The sequence below is a fragment of the Fusarium solani genome, assembly GCF_023522795.1.
Source record: "Fusarium solani strain SB1 chromosome Unknown bctg00000004, whole genome shotgun sequence".
Lineage (NCBI taxonomy): Eukaryota > Fungi > Ascomycota > Sordariomycetes > Hypocreales > Nectriaceae > Fusarium > Fusarium solani.
This window is the reverse complement of record NW_027072152.1, coordinates 769379-790873: the sequence shown is the minus strand read 5'-3', so window position 1 is coordinate 790873 and position 21495 is coordinate 769379. Positions and strand designations below refer to the sequence as shown.

General features: G+C 52.9%; 9 protein-coding genes across 9 annotated transcripts; 5 read left to right on the top strand and 4 right to left on the bottom strand.

Moving 5' to 3' along the window:
• Positions 1-5521: 5521 nt before the first annotated feature.
• MRS44_007323 (uncharacterized protein) lies at positions 5522-6751 on the top strand (the record flags this gene model as incomplete). Its single annotated transcript, XM_065620488.1, has 1 exon — positions 5522-6751. One exon carries the CDS (start codon positions 5522-5524, stop codon positions 6749-6751), a length of 1230 nt encoding a protein of 409 aa, XP_065476560.1.
• A 426-nt stretch (positions 6752-7177) lies between these two features.
• On the top strand, positions 7178-8265 carry MRS44_007322 (uncharacterized protein; the record flags this gene model as incomplete). Its single annotated transcript, XM_046277006.2, has 2 exons — positions 7178-7603; positions 7669-8265. The coding sequence occupies 2 exons, from the start codon at positions 7178-7180 to the stop codon at positions 8263-8265; spliced, it is 1023 nt and encodes a 340-aa protein (XP_046129147.1).
• A 163-nt stretch (positions 8266-8428) lies between these two features.
• On the bottom strand, positions 8429-9240 carry MRS44_007321 (uncharacterized protein; the record flags this gene model as incomplete). Its single annotated transcript, XM_065620487.1, has 2 exons — positions 8429-8823; positions 8898-9240. 2 exons carry the CDS (start codon positions 9238-9240, stop codon positions 8429-8431), a joined length of 738 nt encoding a protein of 245 aa, XP_065476559.1.
• Positions 9241-9948: 708 nt separating this feature from the next.
• Positions 9949-10763, top strand: MRS44_007320 (uncharacterized protein; the record flags this gene model as incomplete). The annotated part of the gene is made up of 3 exons (XM_046277008.2): positions 9949-9958; positions 10363-10648; positions 10739-10763. 3 exons carry the CDS (start codon positions 9949-9951, stop codon positions 10761-10763), a joined length of 321 nt encoding a protein of 106 aa, XP_046129149.1.
• A 991-nt stretch (positions 10764-11754) lies between these two features.
• MRS44_007319 (uncharacterized protein) lies at positions 11755-14031 on the bottom strand (the record flags this gene model as incomplete). Its single annotated transcript, XM_046272231.2, has 1 exon — positions 11755-14031. One exon carries the CDS (start codon positions 14029-14031, stop codon positions 11755-11757), a length of 2277 nt encoding a protein of 758 aa, XP_046129150.2.
• Positions 14032-14714: 683 nt separating this feature from the next.
• Positions 14715-15450, top strand: MRS44_007318 (uncharacterized protein; the record flags this gene model as incomplete). The annotated part of the gene is made up of 3 exons (XM_046277009.2): positions 14715-14752; positions 14836-15199; positions 15253-15450. The coding sequence occupies 3 exons, from the start codon at positions 14715-14717 to the stop codon at positions 15448-15450; spliced, it is 600 nt and encodes a 199-aa protein (XP_046129151.2).
• A 178-nt stretch (positions 15451-15628) lies between these two features.
• On the bottom strand, positions 15629-16709 carry MRS44_007317 (uncharacterized protein; the record flags this gene model as incomplete). The annotated part of the gene is made up of 3 exons (XM_046277010.2): positions 15629-15728; positions 15781-16468; positions 16520-16709. The coding sequence occupies 3 exons, from the start codon at positions 16707-16709 to the stop codon at positions 15629-15631; spliced, it is 978 nt and encodes a 325-aa protein (XP_046129152.1).
• A 1030-nt stretch (positions 16710-17739) lies between these two features.
• On the top strand, positions 17740-18261 carry MRS44_007316 (uncharacterized protein; the record flags this gene model as incomplete). Its single annotated transcript, XM_046281806.2, has 1 exon — positions 17740-18261. The coding sequence occupies one exon, from the start codon at positions 17740-17742 to the stop codon at positions 18259-18261; it is 522 nt and encodes a 173-aa protein (XP_046129153.2).
• Positions 18262-18854: 593 nt separating this feature from the next.
• On the bottom strand, positions 18855-19091 carry MRS44_007315 (uncharacterized protein; the record flags this gene model as incomplete). Its single annotated transcript, XM_065620486.1, has 1 exon — positions 18855-19091. The coding sequence occupies one exon, from the start codon at positions 19089-19091 to the stop codon at positions 18855-18857; it is 237 nt and encodes a 78-aa protein (XP_065476558.1).
• Positions 19092-21495: the final 2404 nt, after the last annotated feature.

Below are 21495 nucleotides of genomic sequence, written 5' to 3'. Positions count from 1 at the left end.
ATTAGTTAGTTACAAGATGGATATCGATGGACGCCAAAAAAAAGAGGCCTGTCGCACAGGTACTGGAGTTGTGAAGTGCAGGGTAGGCGCCTCGCCAAACAACCCGGGGATCCTGGTAGGTGCTGTAGCGACCGGAACCTTGTAGAGTCCAATGCTAAGAGCTCAGCACGTGGCTCAAGAAAGTCTGTTCGTCAAGGTGACGCTTGTAAAAACAAAAGTCAGATGAGGGCAGCTGGGATAAAGGTAAAAGGAAGGCCAATGGCAGGGAGCTGACGTATAAGAGTAGTGATAAACGAGAGCAAATGTTAGGTAAAGGTGCTTTGGGAATAGGTAGACATCCAACCGTTACATGTCTCGTGCCGTCCAACTCTCAGACCAGAACTGAGATGCCGGCGGTGACAGAGCCAGTTGGCTTTATACTCGAGCTAATCTGGTAGCTCGCCCGTGGTCGATGGAACATGGATAGGCTGGCCAGCACCTGTCCCCGTAAAAAAGCTTCATTCTCTGCGAGAGCAAGACTGCAAGGCAAGCCAGGGACAACCCGGGATGTACCACGGTGCTATACTATACCTTCTCAGTAGGGCAATGGGCGTGGATGAGGATGGATGTGGCAGACAAGCATGGGATGCACATGGGGGTAATGCGATGGGGAGAGTGCCATCATTGGAGATTTTTTTTTCTGTCTGTCTTTTTTTGCCCTGGTGAGGCCACGCCCCCCTTTTCTTCCTATCAGATACGCCCTGGCGAGACTAACAGAGGAGATGGAAGATGCAAGATGGTTGAAAGGAGTAGGAGGGTGCATGCAAGGAATCTCTGACCCAGGCTTCTACGTACGAAAAGTACAGGCACAAGACCAGTAGAAGACAAACTTGCGAGCCAAATGGTGCCAAAAAGATCCCCTATTTCCCGTCACTGGCACCCTCAGTCAAGCGAGTTCTGGCCTAGGCTCTCCCTGGAAATGGAAACAGTCTATCGTTGGGCCCGTCGTCTCCGCTCGTCCCGCCCAGAACCCACGGCCTGGGGCTTGGGAGGATGGAGAATGAGGGCCGAGTTGTGCCATGACCATGACGGAGCGTGCGTTGCGTGGTGCCACTAAGAACAGAATGAGAAAGGAAGCTCGCCTCAGGCTGCCGTCACTGTAAGAGTGTGGCATGTGCAGCGGCAGCAGCATCCAATGTCAATGTGAGCTCAACGATCTACCCCGTAGGCAGGCATTGAGCGTGGCTGACGGGTTCTTGTGACTCTCTCATAAGCTCTCGAAGCATCTTGTATCATGGGTGTTCATGAATCGTGATGGAAAAGGCTTAGAAACTGATAACTGAAAGAGGGTGAAAAAATAACAGCGTCAGCGTCCATAACTCGTCGTGCAACAATACACCCAAAAGGGAAGCGGGCATGCATCACGGCCATGCAATCTAGCAAGCCTGGTCGGCCATCAGCCAGGCCCTTGGAGCAGCAAAAAAAGTCTTGGATCTGGGTCGGGTCCCTTTGCAACCACGTCTCGAGTCGGTATATCAGCACGCGGACGCAAGCTCTGCGCTCGCTCGCAGGGCGTGGGGTACCCATGGCGCTGGAGGGGGGAGAGGGACTGGGGGGCTTGCGGCGTCTCGCTCGCGGCGACTCCAAGCTTGGCCTCTTCTCGATTCACATGTTGCCAATGATAGGTTCATCGTCGCCCACGGCCAGCTTCTGCGCTGTACCACCTTACCCTGACGTACGATGCACCTAAGTAAGGTGGGAGGTGAGGGGGAGGGGCAGAAGGACCGGCGCTTGTACTGCATTGCTCCGTACAGAGGAGTACAGTTACAAGCATGTCGTCGTTGAGGCGAGCCTTCTGCCTCGTCGTCCTGGCCCCCGTGGCTGAAGGACGCGTTTTCCAGTGCAGGAAAAGTTGTCACTGGGAGTCGTCATGTTCCAATTGGGGTTATGCGCATCTATCGTCGACGTCCGATGACGGCCTTGTAAGTCAACATGCCAGGTCTTGTTTGCCTTTCATCTCTCCCCCAGAACGTCATATCGTTCAAGTCGCTAATTGGTAGGTGGTGTGCATTTATGCTTGGCATTGCCTGTCCAGGCCTATTCCACCGGCCATCTTCCGTCGGTTCTTTTCAACAATAAAGAGTCTCTGGGTATGGCAATCACTTCATGCCGGTAATTTCATAGCGCATCTAGTTCCGCAGCTCCCAACGTCCACTAACACCGGATGCTAAGGCCCGAGGAAAAGAAACGAAAGGACGGGAAAAAGCCCGCACGTCGGACGATAGAGGGAATGGGTGCCGTGACTCTTGGCCTCTGGCGGAACAAGACACAGACAGAAGCATTCGAAACCTGCAGAGAGATGGAGCCTCTCCCCCAGGAGGCACAAGAAGGCAAGGCAAGCAAGTCATTGTCGGTTGTCGTCGTGGCCCTGGAACCGTCCACTTTTTGACACTAGGCCGGTAGGTTCTTTGCTTTTCCTCTCATTCGCCGCAGCCGAGAGCTGCAGCATGCAAGGAATAGAGGAAACAGGCCGTCGTCGACGTTTGGGGATTGGCCACCATCAGCCAGGGCGATCGTGTTTCCTGCGTCTTCTCCAATCTCATCTCATTTTCCCGGCCCTGGGCATGTACCTCTGTCCCCCCTCCATCAGCATGACATGAGATGGAAAATCGACCAGTTGGTGACACAACGGCTCAGCCTTGTCGTGCGTCGAGTGTGAGTGTGTTGGGAGTCGGGTCATGTTCCTACTGGCCGTGGTGTCTGGCCCTTCACCGTAAAAGCAAGCCCACCTCACCTCTATGCTGTGGGAGAGAAAGGAAGAAGCAAAAAATGGGCAGAAACCTATCTGTCAACCCCCCTGCAAGCTACTTTTCTGTACATATTTCGGGAACCTCAGCGGTCGGATCCGTTGGGCTGGACCCTGGAGTAGCACACTTTGTCCTCCACTCTGGAGAGAAGGCCTGGCAGGGGCTCCAAGACATGGACACATGTTTGTGCATGCTTCCAAGTGAAAGAAAATCATGACACGCCTTGGAAGGAGCTGCGTAGAAGGAGTCTTTTTATCAGATAGATTGAGACTCTTTACGTTTGTTTGATACAGTTATAGAGCTGCTATCAAAGACACTTGTCAAAGTGGAAGATAGCCCGGCAGTGAAGGATGGAGCCGGTGTACTGTAGGTATCACCCCGCAGTTGGAAGGAGCTGGAGCTGGCTGGCAGCACCCGTCATTCGCAGTTGCCTCGCCTGAGGTGCTGAGCCGTTTGTTGATCTTCAAACGTCGTGCGTCTCCAGCTCCAACCTCCAATCTCCATCTTCTCCATCTCCCTCCCTCAAAGCTCGTCCAAAAACCCACCAGGCGCCCACTTCTCATCTTCCGACTTTTCCTCACCGGTCACGGTCTGACAGACAGACGACCTTTTGTCCCTCTGCAGTTCTGCCAGCCGCAAGTGCTCGCGCCTTTCATCGGATCCCAGATCCTGGGTCGATCCGCGCAGTTTGCCTCGCCTGCCTCAGAAGCTCCCCCATCTCTCAAATCACGCCCTTGTCCTGTGTGTCTTTTGGGTTGCTGAACCCCTGTTCGGTTGCTCCCCCTAGTCGCCCAGATCGAAGCCGGCTCGCAACTGCTGGTCAAGCTAGACTGCCTGTCGCACACGATCACCGTCGGTCGACCAACGTTGGGTCGTCATCATCCCGTGTGCAGCAGCAAGCAACCAGTTCGGTTAACCTTCTTCCGTCAGCCAGACAGATACACACAACATCCCACGCTCACGCACACACTGTTTCCCCTTGTTTCAAGAGGGGAATTGGCGGGCACGCGATCGCTTCTTTGCTCAACAAGCACAAACTCACACGCCCCCTCCATCCGTCCAAGCAAGGCTCGCCCGGGAATCCGCCCCTCCACCCGCGAGCCATCCCGCCGGACGCAGGCGGTACCTCACGCACCGACTTGCCCGTCCTGGGTAGCCTCCCTCGTGGGTGACGTCCTCATCTCCAACTCGTCGTGGTCTGTGAGATCCATACCTACAGCTACAGCACATACATAGACCCGGCGCCCCTCTTCGGTCGACGACGGCTCCAGGTGGTTCCGTCTCGGGCAATCCATCGCCAGAGCATCTCTTCCTGGCTGGGTGCTTTTTCAGCTACGCGGCTCCAGTGACCAGTGGTGCTGCCGGTGCTGCCTCGAGGCCCACGATGGAACCCAGTGGCATGCGCATCCCTGAAGATGCGTCGTTGCGGTACGAGTATATCTCGCCAATTGGTGAGTGCTTATTCCCTTGTTCTGCTCCAACCGTTTGCGCGCGTGGTGCAATGCCGGCTTGTCGTTGGTTGCCGGCGCCTGCGCTTGAGCTCCGCCGCGGCCGTTCCCCGTGGCGCCCCCGTCTTCCCCGTCCGGGCCAAGTCGCTCACGTTGCTCCATTTCCACTTCACTTGCTTGCACATTTACAGCACATCCACTTCAATTTCCATGCCCAATTTAGGCTGGCTACGGCTTCGACTTGCCTCGGCCTTGGTTGTCTGTCGACCAGAAGGAATTGGATCCCACGTCCCACAGTTTCCGCGATCCAATCTCAATGCTTGCGGGCCAATGTCTGGGCTGCCAACATCAATGTCAATGGCTCTTCAGCTTGTGCACACCCGCCCACAACTACTCTCAACAAGTTGTTGATGCTGCTGCCGCTGCCTTTCATGTAGCCATGGGTCTGCCGGCTTGTTTGTTCGCCAATCCCAGCATCCGTATTCGTACGGTCATCATCTTTTGCTGGAACGTGTGACAAGACTATTGCTGGCACCAGTGCCTTCTCCAGCTATTGGATCACTCGCATACACGCGCATGATACGCCCCGAGCCTCTGCCTGGGCAGTCTGTCAATGTCATGACACAACTCAATGCCATGCCGTGATCCTCTGACTATTACCATGGACAAGGCTTCAGGTCGACAGTCGGATATCGGAATCTTTCTCAGGTCGGGCCGTCGCGGATCTGTTCAAGGGCCAGGAGTCTTGTACATGGCTAATGCTCCGAGGCCATTTCCGTTCACACCCATCATATGCCTGTCTATAATCTGGCTGTACCTTCCCCCGTGACGATTCATGCCTCTTACACGCATCTCATGTCTTTCTTGGCCCCCACGCTTGGTGTTCTACACTTGACACCTCACAAAGTCTCAGTTTCTACCACTCATCCCCCACGCAATTGTCATTCGTACCTCCTTCTTGACCGAATGCTGACCGACGATTAGCCTACTCCAAGTCATCAAGATGCGGCTACTGTGGAAAGCGTGGCAACAGTCAGTCAAAACGTGAACCCAGCCCCTGCACCTCCCCGTTTCCTGCTTCCCCGAACGCCTCAACACATGCTCCACTGACGGCACGAGACTCTAGTTCCCGCATAGTCGTATCATGGGGGAGAGACTCTACACGTGCCAAGTCAATATTCCCTTCCACTCTTTGTCATACTCCTTCCACACCAGGCACCGAGGGACAGGCGAGGCTAACTAGTACGTGGGATGGTAGGCTACTCTTACTACGCCTCTGCATCATCAATGAGCCCCGGGTTCTACCAGACGCTTCTTGGTAGGTGCTGGAGGCGTTCTGGTACGCTCATGTATCGACCTGATCAGCGTCGATCATGTTGTCCTCATTACACCATCCGCCTCGACTCTAGCCAGTTCAAGCCATCCAGGGACCAGCGACAGACCATCAACCGCTTCAACAGGTACGTCATGGGCGAGACCTATACGAAAGAGGTTGCTCGTCTTCACCCAAAGTCGCGTGACCAGGCAAAGAAGCGAGATAATCACTTTGACCTCATCGAGCGGGTTCACGAAGCCGAGGATGCTCAGCTGCTCAAACCCCCTGAGGCTGCACACAAGCTTGTTGTGACTCTGGAGACAGATGATTTCACAGAAGAAAAGTTTGAGGTCTACGAGAATTACCAGAGAGTGGTGCACAAGGAGGGGCCGAGCAAAATAACTGCAGGCGGGTTCAAACGCTTCTTGTGCAGCTCACCCCTGAGACGAGAGACGATGGTGGATTCGAATGGCAAAGAGCGCCGCCTGGGGTCTTATCATCAGTGCTATAGGTTGGACGGCAAGCTCGTGGCGATCGGTGTGCTTGATCTCTTGCCCGAGTGTGTAAGCTCAGTCTACTTCCTCTACCATGAGAGCATTCACAAGTGGGCGCCGGGCAAACTCGGTGCGCTCTACGAGATTGCTCTGTCCATCGAAGAGGGTTATGGATGGTGGTACCCAGGCTTTTACATTCACAGCTGCCCCAAGATGCGGTACAAGATTGACTATTCACCGCAGTTTATTCTTGATCCGAACTCACTTGCCTGGGATCCTCTGGATCGAAAGATGTTGGATCTCTTGGACAAGAAGCCGTTTGTCAGCCTGTCCCTGGAGAAACAGAGGGAGTCTAATGGCAATGGTGATGGTCCATCGAGTACTGATGAGGATGTGGAGATGAGCAACAAGTCCGATGCCGAATCAGAGGACTCGAAATCTGGAGATGATGAAGATGACTGGCTTTTTAAAACTAACATGCCAGGTATTCCTCCTCTCTCTTCGGTGGCCGACTGGGATCTGGACAACATCGCGTTGAAGATCAAGCCTGATGGACCGTTGTACAAGACATCGAATCTTGTTATTTGGGATAAACGGGGCGTGGAGGATTATCCGGGATTGAAGGCTGGAGTTGCAGAGCTTGTTGCAGCCATTGGGCCAGATCTGATAGACCGAATTTGTTTGGATTTTACGCCACGAGGAGGATAGGATTCTACTTGGGGCGAGGGGGACTTGTGTGAATCTATAGAGAATTGATGATGATGATGCTGATGAAACATGATGCAAGAAGGATAAGTATTACGCTGAAATGCCTTGTAAATGATTGCAAGTTGTGAGTTGTAAGTTGAACTGAGTTGAGTGCCTGTGTAATGGATCAAGGTCAGAGGCTCCATCAAGCACCCCGCAATCTGCAACCCACCCACCACACCTAGCTTTTTTCTTTATCTTATCACTCACCTCGGTGAAGGACCAACCTTTTCCATCCAAACATTAAAAATCATCGAGTGATTGAGACCTAGCTTGCGATACAGCATTTCCGCGTCGCGCCCGATAGAGAACTAGCATTGCTACATCTTGCAAGCTTGAGGAGAACACACCGGTCATATCTGCTGCTGAGCGCCCGCCATCATCACAATGGCGACGCAGCAAAGCCTCTTCTCGCCTGCTGAGCTCGCCTACCTCCACCGCACCCTCTCACTCCGACCCCCCATCCGACCCGATGGCCGCACACCGACGCAGTTTCGTCCTCTGACGGCTGAGACCGGAGTCCTTCCCGGTACAAATGGCAGCGCGCGAGTCCACTTTGCCGACGGCACCGAAGCCATCGTGGGAGTCAAGGCCGAGATTGAAAAGACGGCTGGCGGAGAGGAGGACCAGGGCGAAGAGGATAGAACGAGGGGCGACTGGCTCGAGTTGGCAGTGGAGATTCCCGGACAGAGGGATGATGATGCCTCGACGGTGTTTTTGGCTGAGATGTTGAGGGAGGCGCTCTTGGCTGACAAGGAGTTTGCCAAGAAGTTGAGGATCAATAGGCGGTTTCACTGGAGGCTATACCTCGATGTATGTGTGGCTTCTACGGAGGGCCCTTCTTTTCGCGACAAGACTGATACTGACTGCATATACAGGTTCTGCTAATATCACCTCCGCTGTCATACCCTCTCCCCCTTCTCTCACTCACAACCCACCTCGCCCTCCTGGCTACGCGCCTCCCGCGCCTCAAGTCTGAGGGTGACGAAGACCCCATGTTTGACGACGATTGGGAGGCTTCGACTTTCCTGTACCCGCGCGAGGGTGCTGGCGCAGCTGGATCGCGACCCCCGATTACTCTGCTCGTCGTCGCAGTTGGCGACAACACCATTTTCGACCCAGCCAAGGAGGAGCTTGCGGTCGCGGAGACGGCGCTTGCGGTTTCTGTGGCCGAGGTGCGCCGCGTCAAGACGGAGGGCGACATGGAAGTCGATTCTACGGGCCGCCAGCTTAGGTTGCTGTCTATCCGGACTGTTGATCCGCCTTCGAGACTCACACCACCTGGTGTGCCACATAACACGAATACCAATGGGACGAAGCAAGCAGGCGATGCACAGAGTACTGAGGGAGTATGGAAGGCGCCTTTGGGAGGAACCAAGTTCGGTGTCATGGATGGAATAATACAGGCCGTGTTGGAGAAGGGTGGTGTTGCGGATGATGTGTTGGATGGACTGGAGGGTGTTGAGTTGACATGACGAGACATCTGTGATTTGATCACTGTGGCATAGAATACTGCAAGATGTAAAAGGCTAGATATCCGATGTAATCATACAATCTGCGACTTGGAAGGCGTGGGCTCATTATGCTACAGCTATTTTACAGGCAGATTTGAGTTTTTGGTTGCCATTTTTATACATTTCAAAAGATACCAAGCCACTTCTTCTTGGCCTCCTCTGGCTTCTTCTCCTCCTCGGTCTTCTGCGGGGGTTCCCGTCCCATGGCGGCGGCCTCGAGCTCGTCCTCGGACTTTTCCTCTCCCTTGCCAAACACGATGGACACGGGGTCCTTGGTCTCGATGCCGTGCATCTTCATAAAGTAGCGGCGCTTGGCGACGTCGTCGAGGTGGCGGGTTCGGTGCTCGACGGCCTTCTCGGCCTTGTCCTGTTCGTGCAGCAGGATGACGTTCTTCCAGCCGACAAAGAAGTGGATCGGGTGCGTCCAGAGGTCCGAGATGGGGGCACGAGTTCCTTGTAGGGCGAGTTGTAGGCGTAGTTCATGAAGAAGGTGAAGACGCCGAGGGCGAAGAGGGTGCCCTGTGAGGGGTTAGCATCGGTGGTGTGATTTGCTCGTTGCTGCCCATTGGGAGCAATTGAGTTGTGAGTTTAACGCACCATGGTGATGAAAGTATGCAGAATCCTGCTGTGCCAAAAGAAATGCGCCCAGGTTCCCTCGGGAGCCATCATGCCCGGGTAGTTCTTGGTGTTCTGCGCGGCGATCTCGGCGGCGGTGAGGTCGGGTCCGTAGTGCTTGGGAACATGGTTCCTCTTTGCTCGGGATCCATGGGAAGGTGGATTGAAGCGGGCGGGCTTCTCGAGAACAATGGGCTTTTCTGTCGAGGAGCTGGCGAAGCGGATTCGGATGCTGTTCTGGGAGAGCGGGATGCTGATGCCGCGCCAGAGGGGTCCCTGGAGGGGGAGGAGGAAGCGGGGGATTATGGCACGGGTTGTCATTGTTGAGAATGCCTCTGCTGGGGAAGAGAGAAGCTTGTGTTGATCCTGGGTCTCCTCCGCGTGCCACCGGACGGGCGTTTCAAGGCCGAGGTTGGTGGGTTGAAGTTGTTTTTTTTTTTGGCGATGCCCTCACTTTCGATTCAGAAGAATCTTTTTTCCGAAGTCCGTTGAAGGGTAAAAAAATCAAGCACTGACTCGGAGCCGGGAAGCGGGGGACCCACTCCGCTCTTTGCTCCCCTCCGTTTGCTCCTTCTAAACCAAAAAGGGTCAAGGGCTCTGACATCAGGCACTTGCTACCCCGGAAAAACCTGACCGCCGCGAGGACCCGCCCTCATGATCCGACTTCACCCGGAGCCACATTCGCAGTCTGCGTAATTCTAGCGCCCTGATTGGTCACACCTACCCCAGCCACAGGTGGCTGCCGAACGGCCGTTGGCGAAAAAGTGAGCAAACTTCCCGGGCAGATGGCCAAGGCAGGCGCACACCGGGGCGGCGGGCGGCCTTTTTGGCGGGCTGTCATGCTGTCATAAAGATTTGTTTTGCCTCTTTCCCTTTTTTTCTTCCTTTCCCTCCTCCTTCCTCTTCATCCTCTCTCCCTCTCTCCATTACCAACCACATCTTCAAGATCCATTTCTTGACCTTGGCTCGAGCCTCACCTTGCCTTTACCACCTTCATCCTTACCCGTTAATTCATACCTAACATTCACAATGGCTGGCGGTAAGTGCTCTTTTTTTCTGTGCAGCAGCCTTCACCCTTTGTTTGCGCCGGGACCGCGAGCGCCGCTGGGAGGTCAATTGAGGATCGCGAGACAGAGGAGCTTCAGCGCAGAGGATTCCACAGCTTCAATTCGAAGTTTCGGGTCTTTTGAGGGTTCTGCGGTGACCGCTGACGGCGGGCACGCGAGCTGTCTCTTTCAGCCTGCGTCATTTTACCAAGACAAGGCTCCCTCCTGACCAAGATTCTCTCGACAATGGCTCACCAACAGCCTGTGCGACGCCATTCACCAGCATCGCAATCTCACCCTCGCCCTCTCTCAGACTCAATCCCTCTCAGCAGCGCTCACACCCGGCACCGCACCGGATCCGCATTTTCACTCACATACTAACTCGACATTCCCTCAGGCGACGTCAAGAAGGGTGCCAACCTGTTCAAGACCCGATGTGCTCAGTGCCACACCGTTGAGAAGGACGGCGGCAACAAGATCGGCCCTGCCCTGCACGGCCTCTTCGGCCGCAAGAGTGGTACCGTCGAGGGCTACGCCTACACCGACGCCAACAAGCAGAAGGGTGTCGAGTGGAACGACCAGACCCTCTTCGACTACCTCGAGAACCCCAAGAAGTACATCCCCGGCACCAAGATGGCCTTCGGTGGCCTGAAGAAGGCCAAGGACCGAAACGACCTCATTGCGTAAGTTTTGTCTCTTCTCAACACCTGCGTCCCCGATGTCGCGTGTGTTCAGACCTTCACATGAACCATGGCTAACCCTTGTCTCAACAGCTACCTCAAGGACTCTTGTGCTTAAGCGACCAAAAGACATCGCGTGTAATGTTACGACTTTTTTGATAGACGAGGGATCGCGCCAGGGGGCGATTGTACTTATAGACCATACAGCACTTAGAAAGACAACGGTGCTTGTACCTATTCCCATCTCCTCTTTATGCGTTTTCTTCGTCCTCCCGAGACAGAGAAGAAGAAGAAAAGCCAGGCGTTGGTTAAGGGGGGCGGAATAGGATCACTTAAAAAAAGAAATCCGCCCTTTTCATATCCAGAGCCTTGTATTGTTTGATGAAGAAAAAGAATTGATTCACTGATCTCAACCTAATGTCTTGACCTCATGCAGTTCCTTGTGTATGACCTCAACGTCATTCCTGGTAGCACCCATGACAACCGAAAAAAAAAAGGGTGGTCGCCGATCTTGCTCTCCCGACCTCCCCGATCCATTCCCATTATCGCCGACCAATCTCAATCATGTCATTTTCGATGACAAGTCACTCACCACAAGTCATGAGCCACCGATAGCCGGTAGGTGCGGCTCCTTTGAGCGGTTTTGCGCTTGTACTTGTTGACCAAGATTTCCCGATCATGAGGGCAAACCAACTTTTTTTTTCTTGTTCTTGGTTTAGCTCGCCGAGCTATTTCCGTTGCTCCGGTGCGGCGAATGCGGCAAGAGATTTGCGGCGATCGGGAGGGATCATGTCATCGGGCATTTTCTTGCCCCTGACTAAGGAGGCGGAAGGGAGTTGCTGATTGGGTTTTGGAGGTCGAGCCACGAGGTGGCTGAGACTTTGGAAAGGATGAAGGGAGCAAGCAGAGGATGATCGACAATGGTTCGCATCATCAATCAACTGCTACAGCTGGCTAATTATCATCATAATAAGAAATAATTATCGCCATAGGAGATATAATAGACATCATAATATAAAATCGTCATCATCACAGTATAAATAATTATCATCAGAATGTATCATTAAATTCTTCAAAAGATATACAGAGTCTCCTCTAAAGGTATGGTATCAGTTAGACTCCCGCATCTTGGCTTCCAGTTTCCTGTACGACTCTGGGTTGCGCACACTACGGCGTGTCGTCGTCAGGGCATATTCCCAGTCCTGCTCGTCAATCTCTGGCTTCTTCTTCTCGCCCTTCAACACACGCTTCACAGTGTTCTCGGCAGCCCGGATGTGCAATCCATCTAGATCAGCACCACTAAAGTCGTCACACCGCTTGTCACGTGCGACGGGCTCGAGCCGGTTGAGTTCGGCCGACGTGGCTGATGGATGATTCGTGCGGTAGATGGCGTGCAGGATGTCGACTCGTTCGTCAGTGGTTGGCAGATCCAGGAAGAGCTGAACGCTGAGACGACCAGGTCGAAGCATCGCCGGATCTATCATATCCGGACGGTTGGTTGTGCCGATGACGTACACGCCAGCACGATCACGAGCGCCATCAAGTTCTGTAAGCAGTGCATTGACGACTCGAGCACCAGCTTCGGTGGAAGAGTTATCACGCCTCGGCACGAGTGAATCCATCTCGTCAAAGAAGAGGATGCAGGGCGTGGAAGAGCGGGCACGGTTGAACAGCTCACGCACAGCACGCTCCGACTCGCCCACGTACTTGTTGAGTAGCTCGGGACCGTTGATGAGGATGAAGCTGGCCTGCGCTTCGTTGGCGACGGCCTGAGCAACAAGGGTCTTGCCACAGCCGGGAGGTCCCCAGAGGAGACATCCAGCTGGACGGTTGATACCGGCGCCAAGATAGAGTTCTGGGTTCTTGATGGGCCCAATGATGGACATGTCGAGCTGGTTGCGCACCTGCTCGAGGGCACCGACTTGATCCCATGTGACACTCGGGATGACAGTGAAGCCTTCCTTACGGAGGGAGGGTGTAAAGGCCTTGATAGCCGTCTTGAAGTCCTCCAGAGTTACCGGAGTCTCAGGGGGTTCTGGAAAAGGTGGGCGAGGTGCTTGATCGGCGAGTTCCATAAGGTCTGCTGATGGGTCGATAATAGGCTCGTCGAGGCTGAGAAAGCATTTTCGATACTCGTCCATGTGCCTGATTCGCTCTATTGTCGCATCTTGAGCCAGCGTCGTGACAACGACAATATCCGCGCCAACGAAGCCGTGTGTCATCTTGGCCAGTGCCTGGAAGTCGACATCCTCAGCGAGCTGCATGCCTCGTGTGATGTGTTTGAAGATATCCTGTCGAGCCTCAAGGTCGGGTATCCTCATCTGAATTGTGCGCTCAAACAAACCCTCTTTCAATACCGCAGGGTCGACATCCGTGATCCTTGAAGTCGTCGCCATGGCCAGAACGTGTCCATCCTTCTCTTGATCCGCCTTTAGCCGTTGCATCTGTCGCATAAACTGTGTAACGGTCCGGCGGTGACTCTCGCTATGCCCGCTTCCTCCTGGTTTCGACATGTACCAATCGAGCTGCTCGATGAGGACAATACAAGGAGCAAGCCTCATTGCTTCGTCAATCGCATCGTTCAAGCTCCTTTCCATGCGTTCAGGGTCCTCAAAGCAGCCCCCGAGAGAGACGACTGGAACCTCCAGCTTAGCCGCAAGAGACTTGACCAATGACTTCTTGCCAATGCCTGGCGGGCCTGACAATAGAATGCCCGGAACTTTTCGCCAACTCTTGGTCGCATATAACTCGGGCCATTTGAGCGCGGGCTCGGTGATGCGCATTAGGTCTGAATAGATATCGCCCACACCGCCGAGAAGCAGTGGATCCGAAGGATGTTCGACTTTGAAGCGGCTCGACTTTGATGCCTTCTTTGCCTTGTCCTTGTCCTTGTCTGACTTTTCCAGGGCCGGTGCGTCGGTGTCCGTCAAGGCGCCCTTTGGTGTTGTCGCACCGTTCGCTGCTTGCTCTTGGCCATCCTCCTGCTGCAGTCGTCGCTTCTTGACGGCGCGAGGGGCCTCGGTCTGCGGCGTCGAATTCTGGCCGGACGGGCTCTGGGCCGTGTGCCAATGCTTCGTCATCTGGCGATTGAGCAGGAATCGGTCGTCTTCAGGTTTCGCCGGTTCCTCGAGAGCGGCCTCCGAATCGCTCGAATCGCCCAATTCCTCCTTACGAAATTGTAGCACTCGTTCGATCGAGTCCTCAAGAGGACGCTTCTTCTGTCGGCTCAAGCTCGAATTGGACCGTTTGATGGCGTCGTAGACGGCCGAGATGCTCTTGAAGGGCTTTCCGTCGTTAGCGTCTTCAAGCTTTTTGAGAATCTGGTAGACATCGCGGTCGAGGCCCTGCCGGAGGTTGACCCGGGGCCGTTTGGCGCCCAGCGTCATGACGTCGTTGTCGTTTTGCAATGTGTAGGAATTGCACTGAAGAGAAATTCTGAGATGGGTCCGATCGATAAGATTGTGCAGCGACTGTGGAGGGCCGGAAGATTCTTACGTAAGGCAGATGGAACTTGTGCGGCTTCTTACCAGCACCTCGATGATATTGAAAGATGAAAATCGGCGAGCATGAGAGAGGAGAGCGGAAGCCGTTACGCATTAAGTACTTAAGTTGAACAGAGACTTCTGATCATGGCTTGTTAAAGGTGGGAGGAATTGTGTTGTGAACCTGACAGGACGGACGTGTCTCATCATAAGGCTAATAAATAATTTAAGAGACCTCTCTATTAATTTTACTCTAGTTCAAATTATCATCTTCTTCCCATGAGATTGCCTTTATATAATCCTTGTTATATATCTATCTAATAAAAAAGATTTGCCTAAGGAATGCTCATGATTATAATAATTGTCAAGAAGTTATGAATATTTTATACACTTCTTATCTCAAGCGTTGGAGGGGCCCTGCTTATCGATAATGCTGTGGAACCCTTCTGCGCCCGATGACGATGGTCTCCCTCGTCCCTCGTGACAATCGCCGAGCCGACTCTCGCAGACCTAATCTTGCGCAATTTCACGACAACAATCCCTCTCCAGGTCATTCCACGGCAATTCTAGAAGCTGTGATACTCACCATGGGAGGCAACGCGAGTAAAGTAACAGCCCAGGACAAGTAAGCTTCTTATCCTCACCCAAATCACTCCGCCATCTCCCTCTCCGATTGCGCTCGTGACTAACATCTTCCCCCTCCGCTAGAGCGATCCTGGACATGAAGAACCAGCGAGACAAGCTACACCAGTACCAACGGCGCATCAGCGTGCTCACCGACAAGGAGACCGAGATTGCGAGGCAGATGCTGGCAAAGGGCGACAAGAAGAGGGCTCTGCTGGCGCTGCGGCGCAAAAAGTACCAGGAGTCGCTGCTCGCTAAGACGGACGCGCAACTAGCGCAGCTCGAGAAGTTGACGACCGACGTCGAGTTTGCGCTTATACAAAAGGATGTCTTGTTTGGACTGCAGCAGGGAACCAAGGTGCTGCAGGAGATTCATGCTGAGATGGGCGGTATAGAGCATGTGGAGAAGTTGATGGGAGAGACGGCGGATGCAATCGCGTATCAGCAGGTCAGCATCCTAGGAGTCCCTTTTTCAATGGATAGTTACTCACATCCCTCTAGGAAGTTAGCGACATGCTCGGAGGCCGCATCTCGAACCAGGACGAGGAGGAAGTGGAAGAGGAATTGCTCGCCCTCGAAGCCGAAGTCGCGCAAGAATTGCCCTCAGTCCCCATCGCACAACCGCCCGTGGCAGAACAGAGACAAGAGCAGGAAGCACAGGCCGAAAGGAGAAAGCAACCAGCCATGCTAGCTGCATGAGCGAGACGAGACGATCATCACATCTTGGACGAGTGTTGCATTTTTGGCGAGTTGATTTTTTGGTTAACACACTTAGAGATGGGTCTATACAAGCGATCACGTTGAGGCGTTGAGAGGCATTTTGCATTTAAATTCATCAAATTCGGCATAATTGTCATTAGTCCTTCTTGCTGCTTTGCTATCCCGATCCGAACCTGTGGATTAGACCCTTCATCATGGACGTGGCTCCTGATCGATAACCACCTCCAAACATGGCATAGTGGTTGAGATGATGATATCTGGGGAATGTCAGTATCCTGTACATGCAGGTGTCAAAGGGGCGCTGCTTACAGTTCATACAGCCTCAGACGATCCTCCCACTCCCCCGCAGGTTCAGCTGGGGGAACAAGCCGCCGATACTCACGCCAAAAGTGAGGCGTGAAGCCTCCAAACATTATCATAATGCCGAGTTCATACTCGGAGTGGCCATAGACAACCGCAGGGTCGTATACAACCTCTTCGCAGCCACCCTTGCCGGCAATCTGCCCTCTCGAATGGTTGCCGCTCCACAAGTCACCGTGAATGACGACCGGCTTGACGTTCTTGACTTTGTCGTCTCCGATCAACCGCGGGACAACATTGGAGGCAACCTTTTCAATGAGCCTTTCAAATTCTGGGTCTGGACCATGGTTGCGAACCGCCTCGCGCTTGATGTGTCTGAGACGGTTCTCGGCGTAAAAGTCAGCCCACGATTCCTTCCACGAATTGTCCTGCTCTGTAGACCCGCAGCACGTTGGGACATGGAAGCCAAACATGGGCTTATCGTGGCCTTCTGGAATAGGTGCGGGAGTCGTGTGTAGCTGGGCGAGCTTTGCAGCGAGGGTCCTGCCCGTGCCACCAGGGGCTGAAGATCCAAGGTCCAGGAAGTCAGTCGCGAGGAAGAAGTGTCCCTCGCGGTTGGCTAGGGCTCCATGAGCGTGAGAACGAGGACAGAAGTTGGGAACTGTATCTGCGATGGCGTTGAGGGAGGCATGTTCACCTATGAGTGTTAGAGGATATGGTTGTGAGAGTAGTTGGATAGAATATATACCTCGAAACATGATCTCGGCCTCCTTTCCAGGGCCAGTCTTTACAAAGTAGTTGACAGGCTTCCCGTCAATCGTGGTCGATATCTTGAAAGTCGACGCAAAGCCTGATCCGCCATGAGAAGCGATGGACGAGCAGGCAGGGTCCAGCCCGAGCGCCTCGATAATGGCGGGGTCAACCTTGGTATACGGCATGGCGAACGAGACGAAGAGAAAGCAGCAAAAGAGGCTGTTTCTATAAATCTATCAATGTTGTAAAGCCGCTGATATGACGCCCATGTCTCGAGACAGGTTTGTATTGTAGGCTAAAAGGATGTGGGATGAGGTGACGTCAAAAGCCGGGGGATTACTTAATGACGAAAGGGAACTGCGACAGATATAGTGGCTTATTTTATGCACGAGTAGATGGGTCATGCAATGCAAAAAGGGTCCAAGTTTGAACAACCCGTGATAATTAAAATGTCTTTCTATCGTACGATAGAGACTCTATCCATTCGTTGCTTTCTTAGATTGGGAGCGGACTCTTGTTCGGCGCCGGGAGGGCTCCACTCTTTTCCCGGAGGTGTCCCGGTTCTACGGCCGGTGAGTGAATTCGTTCAGGTTAGGATCAACTCTGGAGAAACAAGGTTTCTGGGGTAGTCGGGTCTTTATGAGCTGCGGGTATAATGTGTTGACCACGATAGATAGCCCTATGAGGCTGAGTTGAAACTCACTGGCGTTGGACATTCTCGAAACTTTGTTCTGTTTGAACAAAGCATGAGAATCCAAATCCGAATGGGACCTCGAGAGAAAAGGCTGCCCAAGATTTGCTTCTAGACTTTCTTCAAAACTTGAAATATCTCGACCAGACAAGGCCATCGGAGGGAATGTGTAATATGGTGAGACCTTCAGCCCTCGGCGCTGTCGGCCCCTCTATCAAAGCACGCCATCGATTCTTGGGTACGAATAGAGTAAGAGGGGTCTACCACTGCCTCACCAACACGATTCACTGTCGTGATGAAAGCAGTTCCTACCAACACTCACTCACGAAGAATAGAAACGATTTAGAAGCCTATCGAATGTCAAATCAGGCTGGTGACACAACAGGCCACAATTTAGCAGCCTACCTGGATCGGTCGGAACCTATCTACACCTTTCCGACTTGAGCGACCTCGGCTCACCCAAGGCAAACCAATTCATCCAACTTCTCGATCAACACGCCCAAGGCTGGGCTTTGCAAGAAACCATGTTCATAACACGGGGCATGCGCCAGGGTCCTTATCGGCATTATCTCTCCCTTGAGGTCGAGCCGGCCGCCGCGACTCTGGCGTCAGTCGCTGCATCCGGTGATGTTGAACGGCTCCGATACTTCCTAGCCGCCGAAGAAGAATCACCTCCTTCTGAAGAAACCATTCAATACTTATTAGCATCCGCCTCATGGGCCGAAGAGATCTCGGTCGTTGAGTATCTGCTCGCCGAGTATCCGCCCGGCAAACTCGCCGAGGAACCTATCCGGGCCGCCATTTACTCGGGCTCCATGCCGCTCGTATCGGCCTTCCTCCGGGTGGACCCTGATATCTTGCTGATGCAGTACGACCGTCAGGGTTCGGCGCTCATCGCCGCGTGTCGGAGTCGTCAGCGACCCGAATTCATCAGGTTCTTGCTCGAGGCCGGCGCCGACCCCAATCAAGATCCCGACTGCGCTTATCTCCCCCTCTCGGATGGGCTGCTGGGTGGTATCAGAAGAGTTATCCGGGGACAGAGGTGATCGACATGTTGCTCGACTATGGAGCCGAGACTGAGCATTCGGGGGCTCTCCGGTGGGCGGCGAGGGGGAACCATGAGGATGTTGTGCGGCGTCTGCTAGAGCGAGGAGCAGACCATGAGAAAGATTCGGCAGATCACATCGAGTTGCGGGGAAAACAATCCCTAGCGCTTCATGAAGCGACTTCGAGGGGATACATTGGAGTGATGAGGATACTCCTCGAGCACGGAGTGGATGTAAACTGTAAGAGCTCTAATGGTAAGACGGCATTGGAAGAGGCGGAACAGATAGAAGAGGTGACAGGAACGGATCTGTCAGCGGCCAAGGAGTTATTAACGAGTTGGAATCAAGTGCAAGCATAGAAGAGATGGAACAAGTGGAATAATTGTATGTGTATTATACCCCCCGACTTCGGTCTCAGGACCACGTCAAGTCAGAGAGTCATTATTGTATCCAAAAACCCAGAGCACAAAAAAAAAGACGCTCTCAATAAACTTTGCTGTTGTTTTCCCTCAAAAACGCCACGCTCGGTGCTGTATTCTGCGCTGATAGCTCTTGCTCAAGTTCGATAAACTCCATGTAGTTGTGTATCTTGTTTATTGCTTGGTGGTCTCGATATGTGACACGGTGGTGACTGTGGTGCCGCTTGAGATGGAGGAAGTTTCCGAGTCGGCACGTCTCCGCTCGGTGGATGTGGTGACGGAGAAGGAGGCCGAGTTGTTGGTGTGGGAGCCGCCGTTGAAGCAGGTGGTGCAGGGGCAGACGGGGGTGTTTGTGAGAGGAGGAGGAGGAGCGCAGTGGCGGGCGAACCAGTTTCGTGCGGCAGAAGGCATGTTGAAGAGGTTTGTGGTGGAGTTGATGTTGGTAGTGGTGGTGATGGTATTGTTCTTGGTGATGTTGGTGGTCGAGATGTGAATGTGTACTCGATTTGATGTGTAGATAGATGTGTGTAGATGTCTTGATGTAAACTGAACTGCTCAGAACAGAGAGACTTCTAACACTCGAGGACTCCCCAGGGTATTTATGCCCTTCCTCTTTCATCCGAGGTCATCCAGCACGTCCCTCCCCTTCTCAGCAAGGTGCCTGTGCGTTGCGGCAACAGTGGGACCCGGGAACAAGCCGAGAACACATTTTGATCTCTTCCCTCTCTCACAGGTGAAGGGGTGTTCCTCAGTGGAGATGTGATCCCGGGTGGAGCAGGGGTGTGAGGTGAGAGGCGAAACTCGTCAAGGGGAGCCCAAACACCGAGACAGGTCCGGCGGCCGGATCTCAAATGTGGGACTTTTTTCGTGCGAGTCCTTCTCGACATGGCGATGCCCTCAGTTTTTACCGCGTCTTCAAGTACGTTTTATATGTCACCCATAGGATACCCCAAATTGTTTAGCAGCAGCTCCGACCGCTTCCTTTTCCCCAGAGCCAAGACTCTCAGCGCACCATGAATGGTCCGTTTTTTTTTCCCCTCACAAGGGAAAATCTCCATTTCCCCGCGTTTTGGTCCAGACCATGTGTCCGGAGAAAAGAGCCAAGACTTGCTAGGATTGGAGGAAAGTAATGAGAAATGAGACGACGGCAGTAGGCGCGGCAAGCGAAGAATTATACAGAGTAGCTTATAGGTTGTTGAGGGTTTTGTGGCTTTGGTCTTGTGATTGGAGTATCAGATGTTGTATGAGAAGTTGGGTTAAGTCACGGGGGAGAGAACTGCGGATGACCAGGCCAGCGAATGAATGGCTTATTTCCGTTGTAAACTGCTATTTCCGCCAATTATGATTTGCTGGTTCGATATGTATTGGAGAGTAGTTAGAGGCTGACTTGCCAAGGCTTGATGTTGGAGTTGTAGATCAGTACTGAAGCTATTTCGACAACTAAATGAACTTGAACATTAAATAAAAGGATCATTAGTACTCCTTTGGTTGCTTATAAAAAATAATCATGTATTGTCTTCTTTTTCTTTTCCTTTCCACTCATTCTATAACATTTCTTCTTGGACAGTTCATCTTGACGTTCACTCGTGATATCATCAACTCTCACCATCTCAACTCAACAACACATCTCTCCCGTCCCTGCATCCACCCAGATCTAAGATTAAACCACCCCTTGCCCATCCATCGGCCTTTGATCGGTATTCGCAAACCTACACCCCCATGCGGCTCTTCCGTCACAGTCGCTTATGGCAAAAACAGTGGACCTGGAAATGTCTGTCCCTGCTGCAATTCCCGGCCATCCTATCCCATTACACGAACGGCATCCACAAGACTCGCGGCCATTGGTTAAACGGGTCAGCCCGGCCGAGAAGATATGGAAGCAGAGAGATTAAAGACGTCAGGAGATTCGGGTGCGATCCAATTGATTGCCTTGAAGGGACACAAAATCAAGGGGACCCGCGGGCGCGCGCGGGAAGACCGCCGCCGTGGGGCCTCGTCCCTCCTGGTTCTGAGGAATAACCGAGGATAAGAAAAGCCTGAAAAGTGATGAATAGCAAAGAAAATTCTTCTTTCCAGTCATCTTTGAGTCATGAGAAACTTCTAGTCGTAAATTACGTCAAGTTCACTCAGTAAAAAAAGAGTTTTAAAATCTCGAGCTTCAAAGACATGTAAGGATGTTGATCAAGTTTTTGAGGCTGAAAATGGCGTGGCAGATCACCAAGCCCAATAACGTGGTGGTGTGTGGCTGGTGAACGCCTCATCCATGTATCCCTTCCCCTTCAAGGATCTTTGACCTCTCTTTTCTCAACAAGCAACAAGAAAAAAAAGGCGATTTTTTTTTTACAGGCATCTCCTTGTTATCCATGACAACTAGGCTCGTCCCTGCTCGCGGAAGCAAAACGAACAATCCGACAAACCTGTTTCCACTCTGAGTCTCTCGTCTTCAAAAAGACAAGTACATGGCACCATCCCCCTTCCACCCGAGACGGTCGATAGCCGAGCCTGGACCGAACAGTCACACTCATATCACCCTCGACCCCGAAATCTCACATCTTGTGTGACAAGTGAGGAAACACACGCCATAATCTGTCTCTTATCTGAATCTTCTCCTTTCAGACCTTTTTTCAGACGAGGCTCAGTGGATACTCGTAAAGAAGCTTGTCATTAAGAGTTTTTCTCATCCTCCCTCGTCATCCCGCCGCAGCGTCCCCTGTCGCTCAGGCACCAGGCACAGGCTCATCAGCCCTGGCCCAACTTCATGGCCAAGAATGGCTTGCACATCCGTTAATCCACCATCAGACTCTCTATATCCGGC